Here is a 25,658-nt window from a genome sequence, read left to right on the forward strand (position 1 = left end):
TTTCCTTAGCCAATTATGAAAGGAAGAGGACAACCTAGTGCCCCCTCGTCTCAAGAGGGGCAACTAGCTGCAAGCCTTCTCTGCCATGACACCATGACAGCCCCAAGGATCCCTCTATAAGCCTGGAGAAAGCTACCATCCCTTAAATCAGGCATCTACTGTGGAACAGCATTGTCCGTGTAGGGTAGGAACAGACCCCACCAATTCACCAGGAGAAAATGGTACTTACCATCAACAACCAAGGTGGAATGGACTGTAACCCACAGAAAATGTTTTTGAAGGACTCCACAAGCCTGCTCTCTCATTCAAAGAATGCATAGTAAGAGTTTCTGACATATAGCCTGAAAAATGAAATTGGGCCACCACTCACTGATATGAAACAAGAGCATGGGCAAGAAGATCAGAGAGACAGAGAGATGGAGAGAGGGAGACAGAGGAGGTACTGGAAGAGAAAAGAAATGGAGACGAGGTGGAAGAGTGGAGGAGCTGTTGAAGGGACAGAAGAGCAGGAAGCAGGTGGTGAAGTGTACATCTAGGAGGGCAACAATGAAGGTACAGAGGAATATTAAGTAGGTGCCAGAAAGCAATGAATAGAAGAAGAGGAACAGAAGAAAGGGCAATGGGAGGAGCAAACAGGAAGAGAGTAAAAAGAGGAGTCACAAGTGTAGCAAAGAGGAAATGTGAGTAACCACCTCTAGCTTTAAGAAGTAGGTAAAGAGGAAAGAGTGTTGGGCTTGAGTGAGTTCCTGAGGAGACTGTGCCGAGGCAGTCTCCGGAAGTCTGAGCAGGAGTTAAGATCAATAATCTAAATCCCAGTGTGATCCTGAGAAGAATCTTAAAGAGTTGGTCAACAGGCCCCCGCCGTGACAGATATTTCAGCAAAGAAAGAAGTGCAGGCATTATAAACCTTACAGACTGAGAGAGACTTTTTGTCCAACCGCAGAACCTAAGGGGGGGCTAGGTGGACTGAGGACCAGGCCTTTAAAGGAAGTTTGATTTGTTTTGTTCTGCATCCAAGCATCTCAGTCAAACAACATATCCTAGATTGCTGTTTTATAATAGAAACCTTGGGCATTTAAATAACTTCCTTTAAGTCATCTGTTCATGTGGGTCCAAAATAATATGCACTAAAGGCAGGACTACTTTGCCTTAATACTCATGGTCCTTACATTGTGTGGGCGGGAAAGCATTCTTTTGGGACTCATCACAATTCTTGCTCAGTCTCTGAGTCATCGTCATTAACAGTGCAGCAATTTAGATTTCTTTTGAGCTTCAAAATTTGGTCTTGTAGAAAATGTGGGTTCGTCCAAAAATGTCTCAATTCTTAAAGTCCAAGACTAAACTTTTCTCAGAATATCTACTTTGTTATTCAACCTGGTTTACTGCAATTCTCTTTTATTTCGGATTCTTAAAAGACACAGGCACTAGAAAGTTGTTCAGACATTTGTGCCTGCCTGATTTCCATTCACATACTCAACACCCTTTACTCTTGGCATTGGCTTCTGATTCACTAGCAGGGTGACTCTTACACTTCTCCTGCCCTGTTGGGTGCTGACATATTTATGAATAGCCCTAAATTATAGACGGTGTGAATGGGCACCAAAACATTGTCTAAGTGATTAAAACATCACCTTTGTGCCAACCTTTCTCCTAAAAATGCTTCCTTTTCGAATGTTCATCCTCCTTTGTGTCCTCTTCCTGGTCAGAACATCGATTCAGTAAAGTCAACGCATGCCCCATTGTGCTCTGAAGTGGCATATATGGCGGACTGGCGCGTCAGTATATAGCCTGTATTACATTGCATTACTATTAAGTGGTATACATTTGGATAGAGGAACACAACAATTTTTACCTTAAACTTTAAGCAAAATAAAAAAAATGAAATACACTTACCTCAATTTTTGCTTGCTGTATAAAATCAAAACATTCTAGGAAATAAGACGTGATATTGGTCTCAGGAAGGTCCAATATTGGAATGCTCTTACAGATGAAGTCATCAGGAAAGGCGTTTGCTACACCCCAGGCAACATTTAGGATATGGCTGACCTTAACAAAAAGAGAAAACTGTGGCAATTAAAATTCCAATATCCCTGCCAATCCTATAAATCACAGGTAGTGCAAAGAAAAACATTACATATGAGCGAGTGCATTGCGTATATAGAACAACATACAGAATGTCATGCAGCCTGGTAAACTTAAGGTCAAGCAAATGGTTTGGCGCTACCTGCACCTCTTTTTCATGTGCCCATTGGTTCATGCATTTGAGACACACATGGAGATTGACCAACTAATTGTCCAAATCCTGCAAGACAGGATCGGGTTGTGTCCAAAATTGAGGTGGTAAAGCTAAACTGCCTCCATACTCCGTCCACTTTTTTTGTATGTTTTACTCGGAGATCAGCAACCTGCTATCTCATGCTGATTTACCTCCAACCTCTTCCGGCCCATAAAATGAAAACAGCCTAACATATGCATATAATAGCCACGTGACCGTCACAGGCATACGCTGTTCTGGCTATGCCTTACATGCTCTGTTTAATCATCATTTGTGCTGAGAATACAGTCATGGTATGGTGCACATTAGCACACATGACAGTGTTTACAGTAAAGTTTCTATTAGCATAAAACAAAACAGAAAAGAGTTGAATATACCGGGCAGCAGACAGGCAAGCGCCCTGATTAGTTGATCCAGTTGTGATGAGGAGTAAGAGAATCTCTAACCAGGAAGAAGGGAAAGGGCAGTGGAATAAAGAGATAGATAATCCATGAAAGAGAATTTCTCCACGGTCTGCATGTTTTCTCGATCAGCTACCTTTATGTAGCTTTTGAAAGCAAAGACCTCCTTCCAAGAGTATGCAGAAACACTTCGAAACACTTTCAGCAACTGCGTTTTTAGAAAGACATATACTGATCCTAGACTCTATATCTAAATATCTACCACTTGAGTATAACATTATGACCAACCGCATCAAGACAGTTCTTAAGTTTAAGAATTTCTTTTAAGAATATATATGTAAATGTAAACATTGCATATGCATAGCAAAACTGTTACACCTGGCCGTTGCCGTAGGCGGCACTATTGGCGTCATGTAGAAAGCCCACTAATCAGCAGATCTATTAGGAGATATCACCTGCCATGGCAACGCGCTCCGACGATCTGTTCTGCAACACGCAGGGGTCACGTGTTTAGTCAGCTGACCTTCTCTATGAACACGCCTCCCTGGTGCGTGTTAAAACGGACGCTGTCCTCCAGAACGCTGCTTCTGTTTGTGGCGTTACTCTAATCTACACCTTCTGAATTGTTTTCCTTTGATAGTGACCGCGACTTGATCTCGGATTCCGAACTCTGCGTTTTGTTCTTGTTCGACCTTCCAATCTTTGACCCGGACTGTCTTTGTGGATTGCCTACGTTAATTCCTTTGGTACCGTCACAGTCCGCACGTTGCCGAACCCGGATTTCCTTTTGGACTGTCTCTGCATCTTGCCTTGGAACTTTTACAGTCCGTACGTGGCCGAACCCGTATTGTCCCTGTACCCCGCGTTGACCCCTTTAAAATGACTCTTCCTCCGGTGCGTCGGCTATCAACGGCATACAAGCGGCACAGCTCCCTTCAGTGTCACACTTCCTGCCAACGCTGGAAGCACTGGTCCTTCGTTATATCGGTAAGCGCTGGTTCCACTTTCTAACACTCAAAATCACCTTGGGGAATAAATAAGAAGAACCCTTGTCTTCCTACATTCCATCCACAACTACCTATGTACTGCTGCTAAATAACCAACTGCCTCCTACAATTTTCTTCCTCATTAACCCATCAGTGAACTGTTGTCTAGAACCTATTTAGTACACTTTGAACACTCAGCTTTGTGTGCACCAACCCGGCTCTAGTGCGACCCTCGTGCCGCTCGGGATAGCTTTCCCTAACTAGCTTCCTGTTTTCTATTTTCTCCTGTCGTTATTTTTGGACTTCAAGGACTTTGGGGGTATTCAAGATCCTGTTGGATAAGACTTTGAGTTCCTAATCTCCTGTTATTACTTCTGATTACTTTCATCCCATCTCAAGTAACTAGGGTTTTTTTCTGTTCCTTATAGGACCTTCTATCCTCTAGATGGTAGCAATATAACCATAAGGTATAAACACATTCTTCTGGTAATAACCTGTTTTTTTCTCCTTTTCAGCATTGTGGTTTGGCGGTGTGTGTTTCCCCGTTCTTTAGTCTGATCGGCTCCTCTGTCTGTTTGCTACCCAACGGAGGGGCAGGTCATAATAAAGAGTTCCCTCAAGTTGAGGAAGGCTTTGGTCCCGAACGGACCTAGGCTTGAGAAGTTAAAAAGGGCTTGCTTCTGTCTACTTTCTCCAACTTCCCAGGTCTCCTTATCCAACTGCCCCGGCCTGTGTGGTGAGTAACAAAAACATTTAATATGAAAGAGAGTATAGTAACATCTCCACTAGGAGTTAAAAAAGTAACAATGCATGTTAAATATTAGTAAACATCAATATATATATCACTTTCTCTGCATTGTCTGCTGCCCTCTTTGTCCATGGATATTTGAAAAATAAAGGACTGTTTTGCAGCAGATTATTTGGTTTGGGATTTGCCTTGTTTTTACTTTCCTAGCATTGCCTGAGTGCCGCTGCTATTTTTGGACTGCCAGGCAGCCCGTGCTTATATATATATATATATATATATATATATATATACACACGCACACACACACACACAGACACAATTAACAGGTTCTGTTTTGTTTATTTTCGAAACACAATGGATTCATAAAACAATACAAACAACACCAATTTCAATAATAAATATCAGTATATAATTTTAAGTGTTCAAGGCAAAACATTAAAAGGAAAGTAGATAATATTCCAACATAATAGCATGCATTATCATAGTAATATCTAAACATATTTGGCTCCTATTAACCATGCCTGCTTTAAGGAATTTGTTGTAGGAATACACACATAATTATTTGTCATCTGATATAGTCAATCTACAGCCTCAATTCACAAGTTAATATGGAATGTAAACAGCATTGGTATTGAACATTGCCTATACGGGTTCTCATGAAGAGGGCAGAACAGCATGAAGTATATTAAGTGCTCTCTGTATATAAGACTTTTTGGAGGCATACATGTGCCACCAGAATGCCATTTTACTGTGAATGCAGAGAAGGGTAAAATACCTAGTCTAAGCTTGGTAATCAATACTCCCTGAACATATTTCTACCATATTAAGATACTTTTCTAATCCTAAATTAGATGTATTAGTATACATACCAAAAAATACCATCTTGCATAAATATCCCAGTAAATAGTAGGTTAACTTTTTGCGGGAGCATCAAAAATAAATATAAATATTAAAAATACCTTATTGTATAAAGGACATAAAATATATAATATATTAAATAAGAGTAGTAAAAACATACACACAGAAAATGAACAAGACAAAGGCACAGAATGGGATAAGATGCACAGGGAAGAGAAGAAACAGGACCAAAGCTGAAGTGATTAGTAAGGATGCCTCCAGTTGCCAACTAAGCACGCAAATAATTGTAAAGACAAGTTTCATAAAACAATGATGTGTGATACAAGTTATTAGGACTATTAAAATAACAGCACGAAAGTAAGTGAACAATGCATATATATTTACAAAGGTTTGAAAACACCCATATTTTGGATATCGTAACTAGCAACATTAATACTGGGAAAAGCTTCCACAGCTGAAAGCATTTCTGAAAGATTTTTGTGAAATGGATAACAGAGTTTCTCATGTGTTTGTAATTGCAACAGGAATTTGCTTTGCACTTTTCTAACCTACGTATATTACAGAAACTATTGCACCAGAGACTGCAATTGATTTTTTGAAGGGTTTATCAGTTCGCCATAATAGTTTGAAAAGCAACAACAATAAATAGATTAAAAATGATATGGGACGGGTTAGGGTGCATTTTGCTATTTCTCAGACAGATCAGAAATACATTTTTAAGAGTTAGCAGTAATGAGAGCTGAAAATGTAATGTTTTTCAAACTTGTATAAAAAATGGATGACATAGTGACAGCTCAAAATCATATGGCAAAATGTCCATTCTTTGGTTTACAATGCCACCAGATATTGTTTGGCAAACATTGGCTTTAAAACGTGTAGGAGGCATTAATAGTTGTGTATGAAGTATAAAGTAAGAAGATTGAGTCAGACACGCTGAGGTTTCAGTTACTTTATACTTGTTCCAGATGCATAACCACATTTTTTCATCCCAATGTGCATTGCAGTCGATTTCTCATTGTTCCTCCCTAGACCACTTCTTGTTACAATCACTTTACTCAACCAGGACAATATGCACATTTAAGGCTCATCATGATTTAGTGAGTTTCATGCTATGCACTTTACTTACTTCAGAAGGCACGGTATGGCCAGCAAGCGCCTACCTTTCTTTTGAATACCAATTCATTGTAAACAATTGTTTTTTTTAAAAAAGCAGAAGGTGGGAGATGAACTTGTTGCATTATCTCTACAAATCATAAGCAGTGATTATAACTAATAATTTCAGATGCATATTTTATACCTTTACTATACCAATGCTCCCAAAAGAATGATGTCCCATTAATTTTGAGATCCTTATTATACCAAAGGAACTGAGGCTTAAGTTGTCTAGCTTTAGAAACTAAAAAGTATTAAATCCTTATTGTTCAATTTAATAATTTTCAATTGAGCTTTTAAGGGAAAAACATCCATATCTAGGTCAGTAAAGGAGAAGGGACGAATCTGTTCTTTATCCATATATAACAATAGAGAAGAATCAGTAATACTATCAGTTGAATACTAAGCATGTGCTTGTTTTAAAATGAAAGACGTGTGATACATATTCTCTTGAAATAGGATATCGGGAAAGAACCCTGAAGCATAGCAAGGTAATACAACATTACTGGGGCCAACATAACTTTGATGGAATTCACCCCCCACAACAAGAAACATAAGGAAGACATGAACTAGAATGCTCATTTGTTCAAGAAACCAAAACATCCCAATTAAATTCAATTGTTTCCTTACTTGAAGACACAATCGTAACTCATAAGTAAATAATACCGGCAGGCACCATTTCATTGCTAAATGTTCAAATTGATATTTAAGGGAATTATTTCTGGCTTATCTTTATTAAGTGTGTACCAAGAGATGGAAAAAATTAAATACATGCACTCTAATAAACATGTATTTTTATCCAGGGTTCTTATGAATAATCAGTATCTTGCCAGCGTTGGTAGCCATTTTGATTTTCAGACCCCGTTCCACTTAATGTTTTCCAAAATGGGATTTATCTTCAACAGTTACAAAAAAGGCCAATAGCCAAAATATACCTTAAAGGAGACCACACATACCCTTGTCTTGTCCATCTCAAGAATGGAAAATATGTGAAAAAATAACTCTCAATGAACAATCTGGCCTGTGGGTCAGAGTAAAGTTAATTAACTAAAGAATCAAAATGTGTCCCCTAAACCATGCCATTCTAATGCACTCGCCAAAATAACCCACTCAACCCTATCTTAAGCTTTTTCACAATCTAAAGCTACTTCTGCATAACTATCAGGATACGTGCAATCAATGCAAACTTAAGAAAGAAAAAGTCTCGAAATGGCTCAGAAAAGCCTACCTTTCCCTTATCCAATCTCACCAGGTATCATTGAAAAAAAGGCAGGAAGGATTCCAATTGTTTTGCCAATCAATTTAGTGAAACATTTGTCAAATGGGTGACAATTTCTGCTGAGTTTGTTTTATTTACCAGTCTTAGGCAGGACAATTAGCATGACTTCTGAAAAGGGCCATACGCAATAAAAGCAGAACAAAACTGACACTTTGGGAGTCAATAAATCATCAGAATGTGACTAGAAATCTAGTGTAATTACATCCAGATGTTCCTACCTTAAGGTCCATGGTAGCTTTTGAGATCCCATTAATAGTAGACTTAAAATATTTCAGATGAAAAGTTCTATACATATCACTAGGAACGTCACTGAAAAGATTTAAAATCAAGATTGGATGAATGTTAGTCTGAACTGTAAACTTATTTGAAATAATCTACACAAACATATGTTATGGCTTTCTGAGATGTGGCCGAAGGCAACACAAGCTACTACTCTGAAGCATGGCTCAAGGTTCTTTATTTCACAAATAATAAAGGATATTGTTTTGGTTTTTGTCAAGATGCGGGCATGTTATACAATGGGCTGCCATCTCTCAAATTCCTGTGGGCTCCTGTTATAACCAGGTTTGTGATAATGAACACAACAAATACAGAAGGAATGTCTCAGGTTCACTTAAAGGATAGAGACTGGTAGTTGCAAAGGATACACCCGATGTCTTCTCCCATCTACTGTTGTCAGAGGTAGAACGTAGTGTCTCAAGAGAAACCTTCTAACTAATGTCACTCTCTGAACAGTAAAACCCACAGTCAAAGAGAGCTATTAGTGAGAAGGGCAGGAGTGGACCAAGATTCACCAGGCTGTCGATAGAGAGTGGACTAATTAGAAGGCTATTGCTACAAAAGAACAGTAAGAACCTATGTTAAATACACTAACCTGGATGTACAGCCATAGGTAAGTCCCAACAATGTCTGATGAATCCAAGGAGAAAACAACGACAATGAAAGGGTAGTAAGGAATCTAACCCGAGCGGAACGAGGGCCGCACTAGAGTCGGGTTGGTGCACACAGGTAAGCTTCCAAAGTTCTGTGCACTTTGTAGTAGGAGCAAAAGAAAATCTTGATCCAGGAAGACAAACCCTTTACAATAGTTGAAGGTCCAGTTGAGTCCTGATCAGGAGTGAGTACAGAGACTGACAGACTAAACTCTCCTGCAAATAGGATGGGATTTAGCAGAGGAAGTATATCCAGAATGGAAATAGATGTCTATGGAAAATGACAAAGAGTAATGAGGTTAATAGTATTGCCGAATTGGATGTATATGGAGTGAAACTCTGCCGGGTGTTGATTGCAGTCCGTGGAAATTGCTATGTCACGTAGGAACGTGGCGGGGCTCCCTCTTGGAATGAAGCAACAGGTTGAAGAGTGTCGTGTAAGAACACGACGGGGCTCAGTAGAAGGCTGTGTAGGAACGCGGAAGAGAGGAGTAGTTCTGAGACGAGCTGGGAGGTTGCCTGAAACTGCATAGGAATGCGGGGAAGGCAACCCTTCTTGTGATGAAAAGAAGAGCGTCTGCGAAGAACATCAGAAGCAAGCTCCGGAACGCAGATACCAAAAACAATCAGAAGCGCAGCTGTAAGGCATCAGCCTCGTTAAATAATGTCAGCTGACGTGCACCTGACCAACGCGATGATGCGTACGTTGGTCATGTGACGCAAGCTCTCTCAGTAGTGTCTCCCGGCCAATTTCCATTGAGTATAGAACGGCCTGGCTGTTCTGAAGGCTGAGGAGGCCGGGAAATAGGAGCATTTGGGGTAAGTAACGGACCCTGGGGTGGCAGGCATGACAGTACCATCCTCCAAAGGGCGCCCCACTCCTCTCATCGCATGGAAGTGACGGAGCAACATAGGAGCGTGAATATTCGACAAGGGTTCCCATGATCGGTCTTCCGGACCATACCCCTTCCAGTCAATGAGATAGTGGGGAACCCCGGCTCGCATTCTCATACCTAGGATAGCACGGATCTCATATTCGTCTTTGCCCTTAACTGAAACCGCCAAAGGTTGGAGAGGCAACCAGGTTCTTGACATACATGGTTTGACCAAAGAAACATGGAACACCGGATGTACCCTCCAGCGTGCGTGCAGGTCCAGCCGTACCCCAACAGGATTGATCACTTGTGTTATTTTGTATGGTCCGATGAATCGAGGCAGAAGTTTCCTCTTACCCGGGATCTGTAGGTGTTTATTAGACAACCAGACTGACATGCCAGTTTTGTAGCGCGGAGCAGCCGCCCGACGCTGGTCTGCATAATATTTGGCACTAGTTTGGGCCTTTATTATGTGTTTTTTATTTTGGAATGAAGGGCGGTCAGAGCTTTGAACTTGTCAGTTGCCTCAGGTACTGTGTCAGTCAATTCCAAATCTACTGGGATGGATCGTGGGTGCTGTCCATAAAGAGCATAGAACGGTGACATACCCGTTGAGGAATGCTGTGAGTTATTATACGCGAACTCAGCTGCCGGTAACAGCGAAAACCAAGAGGACTGGTACTGAAGACACAAACAACGTAGGTATTGTTCCATATTTCCGATAACCCATTCCGTCTGCCCATCTGTTTGAGGATGATAAGAACTGGACATGCAATCCTCCATAAGCAGAGCAGAAGTTAGTGCCTTCCAAAATCGGGATGCAAATTGTGAACCCCTGTCGGTGATAATGGTAGAAGGCAGACCAAAGAACCTAAAAACGTGCTTTAGGAACAAATCGGCCAAAATCTTAGCAGTGGGAATGCCCTGACAGGGTATGAACAAGGCCATCTTAGTGAAGTAGTCGACTATAACCCAGATCTTGTCGTAACCATGGACGGAAGGTAATTCGACTACGAAATCCATAGAAACCATGTACCAAGGTCTGTGGGGAACCGGTAATGGGCGTAGTGATCCCATAGGTTTACTCGGTGTGTTTTTGCATTATGCACATAGAGCACATAATGAGACATAATCCACAACATCATGGGACATTTTGGGCCACCAGCATCATCGTTGTAGCAGTTCCAATATTTTCTTTTGGCCCAGATGAGCTGCTACCAGGGAATCGTGCCCCTAATGCAGTTCTTGGTACGTGTCTCCTCTGTCTGTAGGTACAGGAGGCCGTTCATAAAGGGGAGACCATCTCTGATATCGAGACACAGTTCATGTACCTCATGAGGGCTACGTGATACCCAATCTAGGATCTCCTTCTTCAATGAGGGCTGAACTGAACAACCACAGACAACGTGTTCTGCCAGTAGAGGTGGTTTGGTGTTGTTTAAGCTGTCCACCCCGGAGTGTATATGGGAGAGGGCGTCTGCTTTGGTATGATCCTTAGCGGGTCTGTAAGAGATGCGGAAATCGAATTGGGCAAAAAACGAATGCCAACGGGCCTGGCGAGCCGTAAGGCACATAACAAGGGGGGTCCTGGGAGACTCTCTGCTCACTATCTTTCACAGAGAAGAAATATCCCAAACATATCAGTCTTTGTCCTGCCCTGAGGCAGTCCAGCACCGAAATGCTAGGCAATTCTCCTCTGAACAAGAGTACCAACAGCAACCCCAGACACGTGTTTCGGTCTGGTTGAACCTCATCAGTAGGGTGTAACTGTGCCTCTCTAACAATAGTGAGCAAGGGGTCCACGTCTGGATTCCCCTAGTAACTTAGGGTGAGACCCAAAGTTACTTGAAATATGCAGATAACAAGGGGTGTCCTGGGAGACTCTCTGCCAGACATGAGTCCTGGTTACAAGAGCCTTACCCAGAGTATTTAGCTCACTATCTTTCACAGAGAAGAAATATCCCAAACATATCAGTCTTTGTCCTGCCCTGGGGCAGTCCAGCACCGAAATGCTAGGCAATTCTCCTCTGAACAACAGCAACCCCAGACACGTGTTTCGGTCTGGTTGAACCTCATCAGTAGGGTGTAGCTGTGCCTCTCTAACAATAGTGAGCAAGGGGTCCACGTCTGGATTCCCCTAGTAACTTAGGGTGAGACCCAAAGTTACTTGAAATATGCAGATAACAAGGAGGGTCCTGGGAGACTCTCTGCCAGACATGAGTCCTGGTTACAAGAGCCTCACCCAGAGTCTTTAGCTCACTATCTTTCACAGAGAAGAAATATACCAAACATATCAGTCTTTGTCCTGCCCTGGGGAAGACCAGCACCGAAATGCTAGGCAATTCTCCTCTGAACAAGAGTACCAACAGCAACCCCAGACACGTGTTTCGGTCTGGTTGAACCTCATCAGTAGGGTGTAGCTGTGCCTCTCTAACAATAGTGAGCAAGGGGTCCACGTCTGGATTCCCCTAGTAACTTAGGGGGAGACCCAAAGTTGCTTGAAATATGCAGATAACAAGGGGTGTCCTGGGAGACTCTCTGCCAGACATGAGTCCGGGTTACAAGAGCCTTACCCAGAGTCTTTAGCTCACTATCTTTCACAGAGAAGAAATATACCAAACATATCAGTCTTTGTCCTGCCCTGGAGCAGTCCAGCACCGAAATGCTAGGCAATTAACCTCTGATCAAGAGTACCAACAGCAACCCCAGACACGTGTTTCGGTCTGGTTGAACCTCATCAGTAGGGTGTAGCTGTGCCTCTCTAACAATAGTGAGCAAGGGGTCCACGTCTGGATTCCCCTAGTAACTTAGGGTGAGACCCAAAGTTACTTGAAATATGCAGATAACAAGGGGGGTCCTGGGAGACTCTCTGCCAGACATGAGTCCTGGTTACAAGAGCCTTACCCAGAGTATTTAGCTCACTATCTTTCACAGAGAAGAAATATCCCAAACATATCAGTCTTTGTCCTGCCCTGGGGCAGTCCAGCACCGAAATGCTAGGCAATTCTCCTCTGAACAACAGCAACCCCAGACACGTGTTTCGGTCTGGTTGAACCTCATCAGTAGGGTGTAGCTGTGCCTCTCCAACAATAGTGAGCAAGGGGTCCACATCTGGATTCCCCTAGTAACTTAGGGTGAGACCCAAAGTTACTTGAAATATGCAGATAACAAGGAGGGTCCTGGGAGACTCTCTGCCAGACATGAGTCCTGGTTACAAGAGCCTTACCCAGAGTCTTTAGCTCACTATCTTTCACAGAGAAGAAATATCCCAAACATATCAGTCTTTGTCCTGCCCTGGGGCAGTCCAGCACCGAAATGCTAGGCAATTCTCCTCTGAACAAGAGTACCAACAGCAACCCCAGACACGTGTTTCGGTCTGGTTGAACCTCATCAGTAGGGTGTAGCTGTGCCTCTCTAAGAATAGTGAGCAAGGGGTCCACGTCTGGATTCCCCTAGTAACTTAGGGTGAGACCCAAAGTTAGTTGAAATATGCAGATATTGTGAAAGATAGTGAGCTAAAGACTCTGGGTAAGTCCCTCGTAACCAGGACTAATGTCTGGCAGAGGGACTCCCAGGACCCCCCTTGTCAACGAGCCGTAAGGCACTTAATGGTTTTGATGGCCTGTAAGTTACGATGATCGGAATACACAAACACCGGGTGTTTTGCTCCAAGAAGATGCTGTCGCCATGTGAGGAATGCGTCTTTGATAGCCAACAACTCTTTCTCGGTCACCGTATAGTTTCTTTCGTATGGAGCTAGCTTGCGTGAGAAAAACGCCACTGGATGTTCCACCCGGTGTCCTTGCAAACCTGCGAAAGGATTGCACTAATAGCCTGATTAGATGCATCCGCTTCTACGATGTACAGGATCTGGATGTTGCAAGACCGGAGCCGTGGTAAACGCCTCTTTAAGTAGATTGAACACCTCCTGGGCCTCCGATGTCCAGCGAAATGGATTTTTGGGACTGGTTAGTGTAGTGAGCGGTGCCACCACTCCTGAGAAGGAATGGATGAAGCGCCTATAAAAGTTTGCAAATCCCAGAAAAGATTGCAGGGACTTGATAGAGACGGGGACTGGCCAGTCCAGGATGGTTTTTACTTTGGATTGACTCATTCTAACTCCATGGCTGGTGATGTCATATCCCAAAAACTCTATATCCTGAGAGTGAAAGACACATTTTTCTGGCTTGACAAAGAGATGGTTTTCTCTTAACCTTTGAAGTATCTTGGATACATGCTGTATGTGTTCCTCTAAGGATGCCGAGTATATCAATATGTCATCCAGGTATATGACCACAAATTGATCCATGCAATCACTAAAGATATTGTTCATGAAGTACTGAAAGGTTGCAGGGGCATTGCACAGACCGAAGGGCATGACGAGGTACTCATATAAACCATACCGGGTCTTGAAGGCGGTCTTCCACTCGTCACCTGCCCTGATCCGTACAAGATTGTACGCACCCCTCAGGTCCAGTTTAGAGAAAACGACTGAAGAGCCCAACTGATCCAACAGGACGTTAATCAAAGGAAGAGGGTACTGGTTCTTTACCGTTATGGCACTGAGAGCCCTGTAGTCAATGCAGGGTCTCAAGTCCCCTTCTTTTTTGGGAACGAAAAACAAAGGAGATGCAGCCGGGGACTGTGAAGGACGAATAAAGCCTAACTGGAGTGCCTTATTGATGTATTCCTTCAAGGCTGCATCTTCCTTACCCAGAGTCGGTAAGAGAGTAGACTCGACCGGTTGGTGTCTTGGCTCCGGGAATCAATTCGATACGACAATCGTATTGACGATGTGGAGGCACTGTTTCAGCCTTGCCTTTGTCAAACACATCGGAGAACTGTTGGTATTCCTGAGGTATCGGTGACTTAGGTGACGTCAGTGCACTTATTCTCGACAACCCTTCGAGGAACGCCAGGACAGGGGTGTCATGAACCCCACCGGAATCCAAAAAGCAGTTTTCATTGCAATGATCCGGAGGATACTGGATATGACCAGTGACCCAATCAATCACAGGGTTATGTAATTTAAGCCAAGATAGACACAAAATCAATGGATATTGAGGTGCTGTGATTACGTCAAAAACTATTTTTTCAGTGTGACCGTCAGGTAAGGATACTGTGATAGGCAACGTTTCTTCCGTAACCAGACCAGAAGATAGTGCAGAACCATTGACTGACTCGGGTACTGCTTTGGTGGTCATAGGTATAGATGACTGTCTGGCAAAAGTGATATCCATGTAGCTATTAGTTGCACCAGAGTCTATCATAGCCTGGGTCTGAACGGTGGTATCGTTATAACACAAGGACACCGTTACTGCAATGGAAGCATTTAAAGACAAAGTGGAGTCCGTTTTGGTACTCGGCAAAGGGACCCACACTATTGCCGAGCTCTGGCGTTTCCCGGCTTTTTTCCATTGAGTATAGAACGGCCTGGCCGTTCTGAAGGCTGAGGATGCCGGGAAATAGGAGCGCTTGGGGTAAGTAACGGACCCTGGGGTGGCAGGCATGACAGCTCCCTCCACCCACTTCCAAGAGGTGGAGATTTAGCCAAAAGACTATCCCAGAGGGAATTGTTCTGGATACATAAACTTGACGCATTAACACCACATGGCCTGAATGAGGAATACTACTTGGGTCCCTTTCTATAAAACAGACCCATTTGCTAATCTTTACTTTCTCATTATATGGGAGTAATCACGTTACATCATATTGAGGATTTTGTCATTTTAAAGAACTCTTTACAAAATGAATTTAAGAACTATGTTGATAAAAACCTACACAGTACTGATATATGATTAAATGAATTTGTTGAGTTGTAAGCAAAGTGTAATAAGTGTTTTAAATGACAACTTGCACTAGAAGTTATACAATTAACGAGATTGTGAACTCCGTATGAGACAGCGAAATTATCACAAACATGTTCTGGTTATATATCTTGCTTGATGCTTTGCATTAGATTTAATTTCTTTTATCATGCTCTAATATGATCTTGCCTTAGAAATTTGCAGTAATGTTTTTGGAGGGCTACCTCCAAATGAGACATTGGCATTGTCATTATATAATTCTAACTGTATATTCTGACTGACACTATACAACTGATTCAATTTACAATATGCGCTTTTAAATCCCGCATTAGATGATTGAGGCTTCAGACAAACACATGTCCCTTATACACCAATGAGGATATTCCCTTTAGCATAGCATATCATTCACCCATGTTTTATATCATTTACGAATGATCTGTTACCCCTATGACAGTATATAAAAAGTTGCAACACAAAAGAAAATGCGCCTGATGAAGACCTCAACCACTCTATATCTTCGAAATGTATTTGATTATCTTTTTCTTACAATTTTGATCATCATACCTTTCAGCTACCCTAGATTAATTCTGCACCCATCTATATATTTGATACACTCATCGGTATTCTTTTTACCCAAGTTACAATAAGACTGCTATCCCGCTATCGAGCGACACTCGCCCATTTGTTTACATCTGTGACATCATATGCGCACGCTGCGTGATGACGACACGCACATATACGCCATAAATACGGCCATCTTGTTGTCTGAATACCTACCCTGGATTTCAACAGCCGATGGAGCCGAGCAGAACTTCACTCCAGTTGAGATATCCTTCTAGTGACCAGTAAGTACTAAATGACTGCTCGCGCTCTAAACTTACCTTTGTTCTAACCACTTTAAACAGTACTGACATGCTCTAACTTAGGATTTTTCGACTCCCAGGTATTTTGGAGCTCGTCTTCCTACTATCCTCAATGCAATGGGGAATTTGTTTAAAGCGGGCTAATGTGGCGGACTACATATATGCCTTTGGCACACCCATCTCTCTTACTATTCCAGAATAATACCTCCTAGTAAGTGCATTATACTTCTTATTTCTGATTAAACTTTGAGACCTATATTAGTCTGTTTATTTAGGACACTTTTATTCAGCTAAATCTTCTTTCTTTTTTTTTATTTATTTTTTTATTTACTTGTCTACAATCAAAGGAAAAATTTGATTTTTACAAGAGATCACATCCCATATCTTCTTTCTTTAAAAATACCATTACAGCCTTTTCTACCCAACATAAATAATTTACATAATTACTAGGTATTTTACGAATCACTAATGGATAAATAGGGTATCGTCCCTATTCAGACCAGAACTTTTAAGATACCTATTACAGTAATATAAATCACAAAAAATCAAAATGTATGTACACAGGCAACACAAAAACGCCCTACTGACTCGTGGAGAACTGAGAAATTAACTATTGCCGACCAAATCATCATGGGAGGAAGACCACCCTTCTACTCAATTTCTAAGAAATAAAAACAGGGTAAGCTCTCTTCTAAACTTTACCATCTCTAGATTTCGCATCTTGTTATATGTAGACAGGATGAAGTGAAATAGATCACAATTTGTTCCCTTTCCCTAATTTGGAGAACAGTCATTTGGCCACTCAGCGCATATATCTTGGACAAAAACAGCCATGAATAATAATAAAAAATCACCAGGTATTAAGAAACAAGGTCATCTAACTCTATGTTGCTTTGACATTAATCTGTTTTATTTTATTTTATGATATTGTGTTTATACTTCTCACATGATGACCTGTTTCAAATTCTGTAGATGTCAAGAATGAAGTTTTTACTTTTCCCAAAGAAGTTACTTATTATTTAATGTACAAATGTTGTTATTGATTGAAAAAACAATTAGTTTTGTAATCTGCATCTAATCTAAATATTGTTCAACTCTCTTTACCAGATTTAAAGTTTTGAATTGCATAATACAGCCCCTGAAGAAGAGAACAATTCTCGAAACGTGTTGGGCAATCTTGTTTGGATCAATAAATCCTGAACTACAAATCAAGCCACACGTTGTCTTTTGTACAGAAATGAAAAAAATGAATCAATGACTGTTATTACACTTTATGTTCTAACTATGTTATGTAAAAAATCTTATTCTAGTAATATATTGCTGAAAAGTCTATCTAAGAATTACAAAGAATACCGAAAATTATATTTTTTTGAAAACCTTGGCTTTATAGCCCGAGACAGTGTGCAGGGGACGGGAGTTCCCTAACAGGGAACTTATTTGGCTCCCTCCACCCTAACCCAGGCAGCCTTCACCCCAGGGTTTGTCAGCTAGTGATCGGTAAACCCTACAATCTAAGCTGGCTCTTAGTGAGGGCCTAAAACTATGACTGTACCTATTTGGCACTCTTCAGGGTTCTTCTAAAGATGACCTATCCTAATACTTCCCAAGTCTTCTCAATAGAAATAATGGTTTGCTTATGCCTATAACAGACATCCTGGTCGGATCTCACACTCACCACCAATCTTTCCATTCCCTTTGCCTTTCACTGTACTCTAGTCTAACTTTCCTCTGCCCTTTCTCACTCATTCCTTTTGTCTTCCTCAACTCTCTCCCCTTCTGTTCCTCTGGTGTCCAAACTCTGGCTCCTTCCCCTTATCCTCACTCTCTTTCATCACCCCTCTACTCTCCTGTCTCTCCCCACAATTCTCCTCTCCTCTGCAAACACATACTCTCACCCTTCTTATTAAAATCATCATCGCACACATTCTCAAAATAATATCTTCAAATTTACAAATGGTACCACTCTCTCACAACCAATATCTCACCTGCACGCTACACCAACTCTGCAGTGCTCCGCACCACTGTCCATCTTCCGTCTAATGTCCCTATTCACCTCAACCCCCCCTGACCTCACCCATACAACCCACACTCTGTCTCTCATTATTTCTCCTTGTATACTCCTCATTTCCTGTTTCTTTCTCTCCCCTTCCATTGGTTCCCCTGCTCACATGACACTTTGTGATAATCTGTGGCTATTCTTTCCCCAAGGGCACATTCATCCAGGTGATAAGCTTTAAAAAAGCCCCTTTATCCCACACTCGTTCCCTGCACGTTTCCGGTTGAGGTCTATACTGTTTCTTTGGTGTGCTCGGGGTCTGGGATTTTTCTTTCGCCCACAGTGAGCTATTTGCTTTCCTACTTTATAGGGGCTTGTTCCCTTGTAGAGTTGTGCAGGTTGTTTTGTGCGAAGCCCCTCTATATCTCTTAGTTTGCTTTTCGCCACCATGAATTTTGGTACTTGAGGTTGTGAAATACAATAGAAAGAAATCTGGCCAGAAAAGGGACTGGGAGGCATTGTGTGACAGAAGGTGGTACCTACAATTATATTCAAGGTACATTATGAGGTTCACAGACTGGGGCCCCCTCAACACCCACTCCCCACCTCTGGGGCAGGTCTGGCTCTAGTTTTCACTCTGGTAGGCCCCCTTCCCAAAGTCGGGAGGGGTCCCTGCTCCCCTGTGTCACACATGGTATTCTGACATGCTCTATCTTTGCATTTCAGTAAGAAGCTAATGGCATTCCTAGATTTACTAGTGTTTGGATACTTGCTTTGCTTTTTAAGAGTACTACAAGCATATTCAGATGCCATTAAATTATAATCAAAACCGACAGTAAAGTTCTTGTAAACAACTCAGGCCAGGGTTTAGTATTGTGTTTTTCAGCAATGCATTATATAATGTAATAGAGTTATCTTTTGGTCTACAAAAGATAATGTATGGCTCCTAAGAGCAGCTTTGAACAAATCTCCTTTAATGACTGTGGCGGTATTGTCAAGCTTATTGAACATAAACAGTTGTTTCTGAAACTCATTTAGGTCATACAATTAGTATTACGCATTAATGCTTTGTTAAACAATCATATTTCAGAAGATCTTGTTTTGCAGCCTGATCACACAGAACTGTATGAGCTTCCCTGTCTTGGCAGCCCAACACTGGAAGGCCCTCCCACTCAACATTAGGACAGACCAATCCTACTATAGCTTCAGGCGAAACATCCTCACCTGGTTACGGTGCAATGATCCCCATGTCTAACCCTGCCCTCTCACCTGCCCATGCCTTTGTTCAAACCTGACGGCTATGCTCAGCATTAAATATGCAAATATGTAAGCTCAACCGAACTGTCTCTATGCACAGAATTAAATATGTAAATATGTAAGCAATTTATTAACTATATGTATATATGCACATTCCACGTAATGTAATGCTATGCTTCTTTTTCATGTGGGCCTTATCCTGTAACTAAGTTTTTATGCAATCTTACCTTCCTGCTCTCTGTTGCGCCCTGTTACCTCTGGGTTTTGCGCGCCATACTAAATAAATAAACAAACAAACAAACAAACAGACACCTGAATCAACACTGGTCAAAAACGTAGTAAGACAAATAAGACCCATTTTCAATTGTGTTTGTTGAGGACTTGATTGTAAAGTAAATTCAGATGTGTGGGTCAATCTCCAGGTATCAATTAGAGTTATTTAATGTATGCAATACACATAATATTTGTATGATTTGCTCCTAACAAATTTGGAGGCAGATCTCCTATTTCTAAAGGAATTCATGAAGTGGTTAAAATCAACACATACAATCAAGATAGGAATATTTTAAGATGATATAAATCTTTTTCTTCAGACCAACAAATTCCCCCTCTCCCCTCCTCCCAAGTCCCCCATGCCCTATTGTTTTTTTATACCTATTACCGACCCCCACCATTTATATATACTTTTCCAGCCCCCCCTATATATTTTGTTGAGTTTTTTCAGTAAAATGTACTTGTAAAAAAACACCATCGAAATTGCGCCCATCGATGAAAGAACGTTATACCGAATCTAGGGGTAATTTGACTTTGGGTCTTCCCTATTCCTTGATGGGCGACTGTTAAATGGGAATGGGCTAACTCTAATACAATTTGTCTGTGACTACGTGGGAACGCTAGTTGTGTTGGACATACTCCCTCTGGGTTTACATCGCCCTGATACAATAGCCTCTTTTTTGAAGAAGAACGAGACCATGTACGAGCAGTTAATTATTCAGCATTGGTGGCAACATATAATCACATATCAGAATTTAAGCACAGGAATTGGAAGCCGTGTTGGTTACTTTTGTTCTCAAGGTTTCCACATATTGGATCCTTATGGCATTGATCCTGTCAACCTTTGTCTAACGCTTGGAAAAAGACCTTGAAGGTTGAAACACGTGTCGGCTGTGTGTTTTGATTAAATCTCTGGTTAATCAGCGCAGTGTGATAGTGCATGATTAAAACGTTACATGCATACAAGGTTAATAATATTACAGAGCAATGCGATTATGCATATTATATGAGCGACAAGATCTGAAGCAGTCACATCTTTAAAATAAAATATGTGCTATATCGGAGAGGCAGTATAGCACGAAAGGAAGAAAAAGAAAGAACAAAAAGAGAACATCTGGGACACACAGACGTAGGATTAACACTGACAACAGACTTGTTGCAGAGTGAATGAGTGTACCTTAGTTCTGGGACAACAATGGTGAAGTTAAATTAAAGATTGGGAGCATGTGAAGCCAGCAAGACTGACCAACATCCCTCCAGACAATGATAGAAAAATTATAATATTGTACGTGTAGATATATTAAACAAGAAGGGAACAAAAGAAGCAGAACCAGAACATTTATTAGAAAGTGAAAAGTTAGGTATTTCCATCAGATGTGATGGCAGGGGAACATCTGTTGACTGAGGTGTAGCCATAGCCACGTGTCTGCAAAAACAAATAATCAGTTTGTTTCCTAAGATCCTTAACCCCTTAAGTGCCAAGGACGAGATTGCTCATCCTAGCTGGATGGGATTCCCCAGTATGAGCATTTTTCTTGGCAGTTTATGTACAACCATTATCAAAAAATGTAAAGGTGCAGCAGTTAACCAAACCATGCTAAGCATTTAAATGCCTTAGAGCAGGGTGAACCAACAGAAACACATTCCTACCAAGTGCTGCCTTGGCCACATCTTGCACAATAATGATGTTGTGACCGTCCATAGCAAATACTTTATATCTTCTATTATTTTATCACCATCTGAAGCTGTGGCTGGTGTAGCGGTACAGAAAATGTAAGCTCTCAGGTATCTGCTGCTAGCTTCTGAAACAGACCTAGGGCCTCTGGATATTTGAACAAGTGTCTTCAAGTAGACCCAAAGGTTTAAGAAGCATAGCATGAGAGAAAGGCACACGATTCTCTCCATCAGCCTCATCAGGAAAGCTATTAATACTTAAGTATTACAACCACTGTGATCATTTCTCAAGTTCCTACATCGGTTTTGAAGATTCAAAACTGCTTCTTCCTGCACTACCACCCTGTCAGACACAGCCTTAGTACTGCTGGTTATTGGCTTGCTCTAAGTCATCCCAGACTCCCAAGAGGCCCGCCCGTCATCTAATTGCTAATGTGTCACATTAGTGGCCTTCATGACAGGCTTGAGAGATCGTATTTCCGTCAAAATTGTATCCGTTATAGAATCAGGAGGTGGGCCAGGCGGAGCAGGGGAATCACCTTCATTTATTTTTAAAGATCTCGTTTATGGCAGTAATCTTTTGAGTAGAACTTAAGTAAGAAATGATCTCCTGCCCCAAAGGTATAACTAGTTAACACAAGAACATACATTAAAAAAAAGTCCAATGTGAATGTGTCACAAAGCTTAAGAGCCACGGGTAGCACTGGAATCTCCACTGCAAAAGCAAACGCAACCCCTGCACCAGAGCAATATCAATGACTATTATTCTCACATACAAGATTCCTATTCCGAGAACAGACATGCGAGGCACTGCAGAGAGTATTGCCACTATTGAAGGGAATCGCTTACAAATGGCATTGCTACCAGTAGGGACAATGGACAAAATGATGGCTAAGTGGCCACACCCACCATTCTTCCGGGTAGAACAAAACACCCCAGAGAAACAACATCAGTCACCAGAAAGATGGAAGCAAAACATCGCCAAACGTGAACCTGACAGCGAGATCACCATTAGTCCAACATTTGTTCGCCCCAGGCCTTAAGGCTTTAGGTAGAATTTCGTGCAGCACACCAAAGTGCTCCTTGAAATACCTGTTGCAAAAAAAACATCCAGCGAGATTCAGATAGCATCATTTGAGCACTTCCAAAGGGGAGCCAAACAGAAGAATAGAGATTTTGAAGAAAGATATTAGGTCAGCAGAGGAAAGATTACCCAGTGACCATCTTTCGGGGCTCCAACCCTCGCTCCCCCTGCAGGATAGTTCTGAAATTAACGAACATATATGTGCATATTGAGAGACCGCGACTAGCTACATGCTTTGTGCCTTCCCTCTCTACTGAAAAATGGTAACCCTGCATCACTTTTATCAGAAGCTCAAAATCAGAGAAATCAACTACACAAGCTCCAAAGCAGCCCAGGAGGATGAATCTGATAACACGGAATTCAGTGACAGCAGCTTGAAACCTATAGCAAAGCCAGACAAGAACCAAAATGGGTGGATCCAATTGGGGATGGCGGGTGTTATGTCACGTCCACACCACATTTCTGTACACATACCGAACACTGTATTTTCATGCCTATGACTTTCCAATCAACGAAATATTTTAAAGAGCATAATTGATCAAATTATCTAAGTCACCAGACCCACATGCATCAAGTGCAGAAGCAGAAGTTGGCCGAATCAGGTAAGTAGAACACCTGTTTGGGTAGAATCTCTTCCAAAGAAATTAAATACAGAATATATCTGTCAGTTCTGACGACGCTTCAGTCTGAAGAAAACAGGATCACTTTTCTCAATGTTGTGAAAAACAAGCCATGTGGAGGAAGTATGCAATAGCCACGATTGGCTTCCTGAAAGATATGCTTGCACAGTATTTGGAATTTAGTGGAGAGTAACAACAGAGGTACATCTGGCTGACACGAGTACTCAAATATCCCATGCATGGCACGAATGAGGCAACATGCCCCCACGCGAGGGTCACTTAACGAGGGTGGCCTGCAGGATGTCGGCCCACCACCGTGGGGCATATCGCCGTTAGCACCCCTTTAGATACCTACACGGGTGCTAATGTTCTTTTTTCTTTTAAAGTACTTTTTTCTCGCCCGCGACGCCGCACAATGAGTCAGCCAGGAAATCCATTTTCAATGTAAGAGGGACTGCCTGGCTGACAGCACTGTGCAGCGTCGGGCGGCGAGTCAAAAGTACGTTTTCTTTCTTTTTCATTTTGAGAAGAGAAAAAAACCCATTAGCACCCGTGTAGAGAGCTGCACGGGTGCTAAGGTGAATGGGGAGCGGGGATGGGAAGTGCCCGACACCAACGAAACGGCTCGGAATGCGGCTTTCCTTAGTGAATAAACAAACCCGCGTTATGAGCATTCTCGTCGGAAGAAGCAGCCTCCCAGGGTGCGAATGTATTTATTTGCCCATTTCGTAGGTACCACATCTAGGCAAATCGTTGGAGAGCGTGGTAGCATCGCCCAGGCAGAGTTCTGCTGAAGAACAACTTCTTCAAGAACAGCCAGGTGTTCTCCCCGCAATGGGAACAGAAACTGTCCTGGTCAGTGTATTGGGCAACCTTGGAAGAATAACCGAAGAGAGAGGGGAAATCAGCATTAGCAATGCAACCTCTCAGCAGTAATTAACATTGGGGACCCATTCATCGAACGACTCTACCATCTTAGCATCCAGGGCATCCAGGCCACGGTTCCTCTCGCTCTGGCCATTGACAATCGGTGGACATATCAATTGAGCCCCCTGTCATTAGTCCCGCAGGCACCAGCAATCTCGTTATTGTTTGGCTAAATCACCATAAAATGATCAAAGAAAAGCACACACCTTACTTTCCAAGGGCAACTTGAGATCGTGGTCCACTCATTTTTGGCCTCACTGAGTGTGCATCCAGCTGCAATCCCTTCATTAAAAAAGCTTGGGATAAAACGAGAGGCAGCCTTGAACCTATCAGAGCCTACCTAAAGGGTAGCCAAGGCTGTTATTTTCTTCACATAAGCCTCCCTCCTAAAATCCCAAGATTATTTCTCCAAAGCTCAGATTGTGCTCACAAATATTCTAGTCTCTTCAAAAGTGGACTCTAGTAATGCTGGATACGTGGTTCTGCGAAAACAAAAACAGTTCTCTGCAAACTCCAGTTCAACACCTGGCAGACATAATTCTGCATAGTCTGGGGCCACGGTATTTGGTTTCTTGGTCCTGCATGAAGTGTACTGACTGCCAAAAGGGTCCAGTACAAAGCCTTTGGTGTGGTTTACACGGCACGGCATAAAAGGCAGCCCACAATCCTGGCCAAAAGACTAGCTTAGCTCTCTCCTTGCCATTGTATACAGCTTTTAATTCAGACTCTACATTGCAGCTGGTTTCCGGCATGCTCACCTGAGTGGGAGAATTAGGGAAGAGTCTTGTACCAGCTGCCCCGACATGTGGAGCAAAAGAACGATGAGGAATCTGCAGAGATGGATGCCAAGGTGAAGAGGCCTTCCAGTGTCGGGCGCAGAGTCAGTAAGTAGAAAGGAGGTGGAGGGAGGAGCCCTTGCTGCTGTACAAAGCAGGCCAGAATGGCACTGGAAACAGGAGAGATCAAAATGGCTGCCACAAGCTGGTGAGGCCAAGTCAAGCATGCCGGGGAGAGCGAGCAGGGAGCGAGAGACTTGGAGCAGGTGACGGCCGTACCTGGACAAAGGCAGAAGCCCAGAAATCAGACAGAGAGGAAGCCCCATCGCCGAGAGAAAGCAACCAAGGCTAGGTGCAGAGAAAGCCACGCTGCAAAGATGCCGCAACTTCAAGTCCACGTTCCTAAATAGCAGTGAGCCAATCACACTGCATCGATCTGCTGCTGCATGCTGGAAACTGAGGACCAGATTCTGAGAACTTTTTTGGTGCAAGTGACGGGATGCGCTAGCCTAAATTGCAAAGTGGATGAGGAGGATAGCTCAGGGGCAGCCCGCTTGTCTTGGAAGCAGGACAACGAGGAGCAACGCAGGTTTGAATCACCGTCCCGCGCAAAGAGGCTGGTTCTCCAGTTTGAAGTGCATTATAAAAGCTGAATTAATTAATAAGGGCAGTTGCATAAATAAGGGAGCTTTTGTGCACATTTAAAAGCGCATCTCTAATTCACAAATGGGTTGTGCTTTTAAATGTGCACAAATGAGGGTCATTTGTGACCCAGTCATGTTGGTTTGATATTTTTTTTTAAGTGTGACAGCCGGTTCAACCCAGAGCTGTCGCACTAGCACTTCCAACCAAATACTTTTTTTCACGATCATTTC

At 42.3% G+C, this 25,658-nt stretch overlaps 1 protein-coding gene across 2 annotated transcripts in view; it reads right to left on the reverse strand.

Annotated features, from left to right (window-relative positions):
- DUSP19 (dual specificity phosphatase 19) overlaps nucleotides 1-25,658 on the reverse strand; it is a 277,972-nt gene that overhangs the window by 217,109 nt on the left and 35,205 nt on the right. For both annotated transcript variants that reach the window (XM_069615775.1, XM_069615774.1), the window contains exon 3: nucleotides 1,894-2,046. In XM_069615775.1, coding sequence (XP_069471876.1) covers nucleotides 1,894-2,046 — 153 coding nt within the window. The remainder of the gene's footprint in view (nucleotides 1-1,893; nucleotides 2,047-25,658) is intronic.

Source organism: Ambystoma mexicanum, chromosome 9, assembly GCF_040938575.1.
Source record: "Ambystoma mexicanum isolate Mex_15411 chromosome 9, UKY_AmexF1_1, whole genome shotgun sequence".
Lineage (NCBI taxonomy): Eukaryota > Metazoa > Chordata > Amphibia > Caudata > Ambystomatidae > Ambystoma > Ambystoma mexicanum.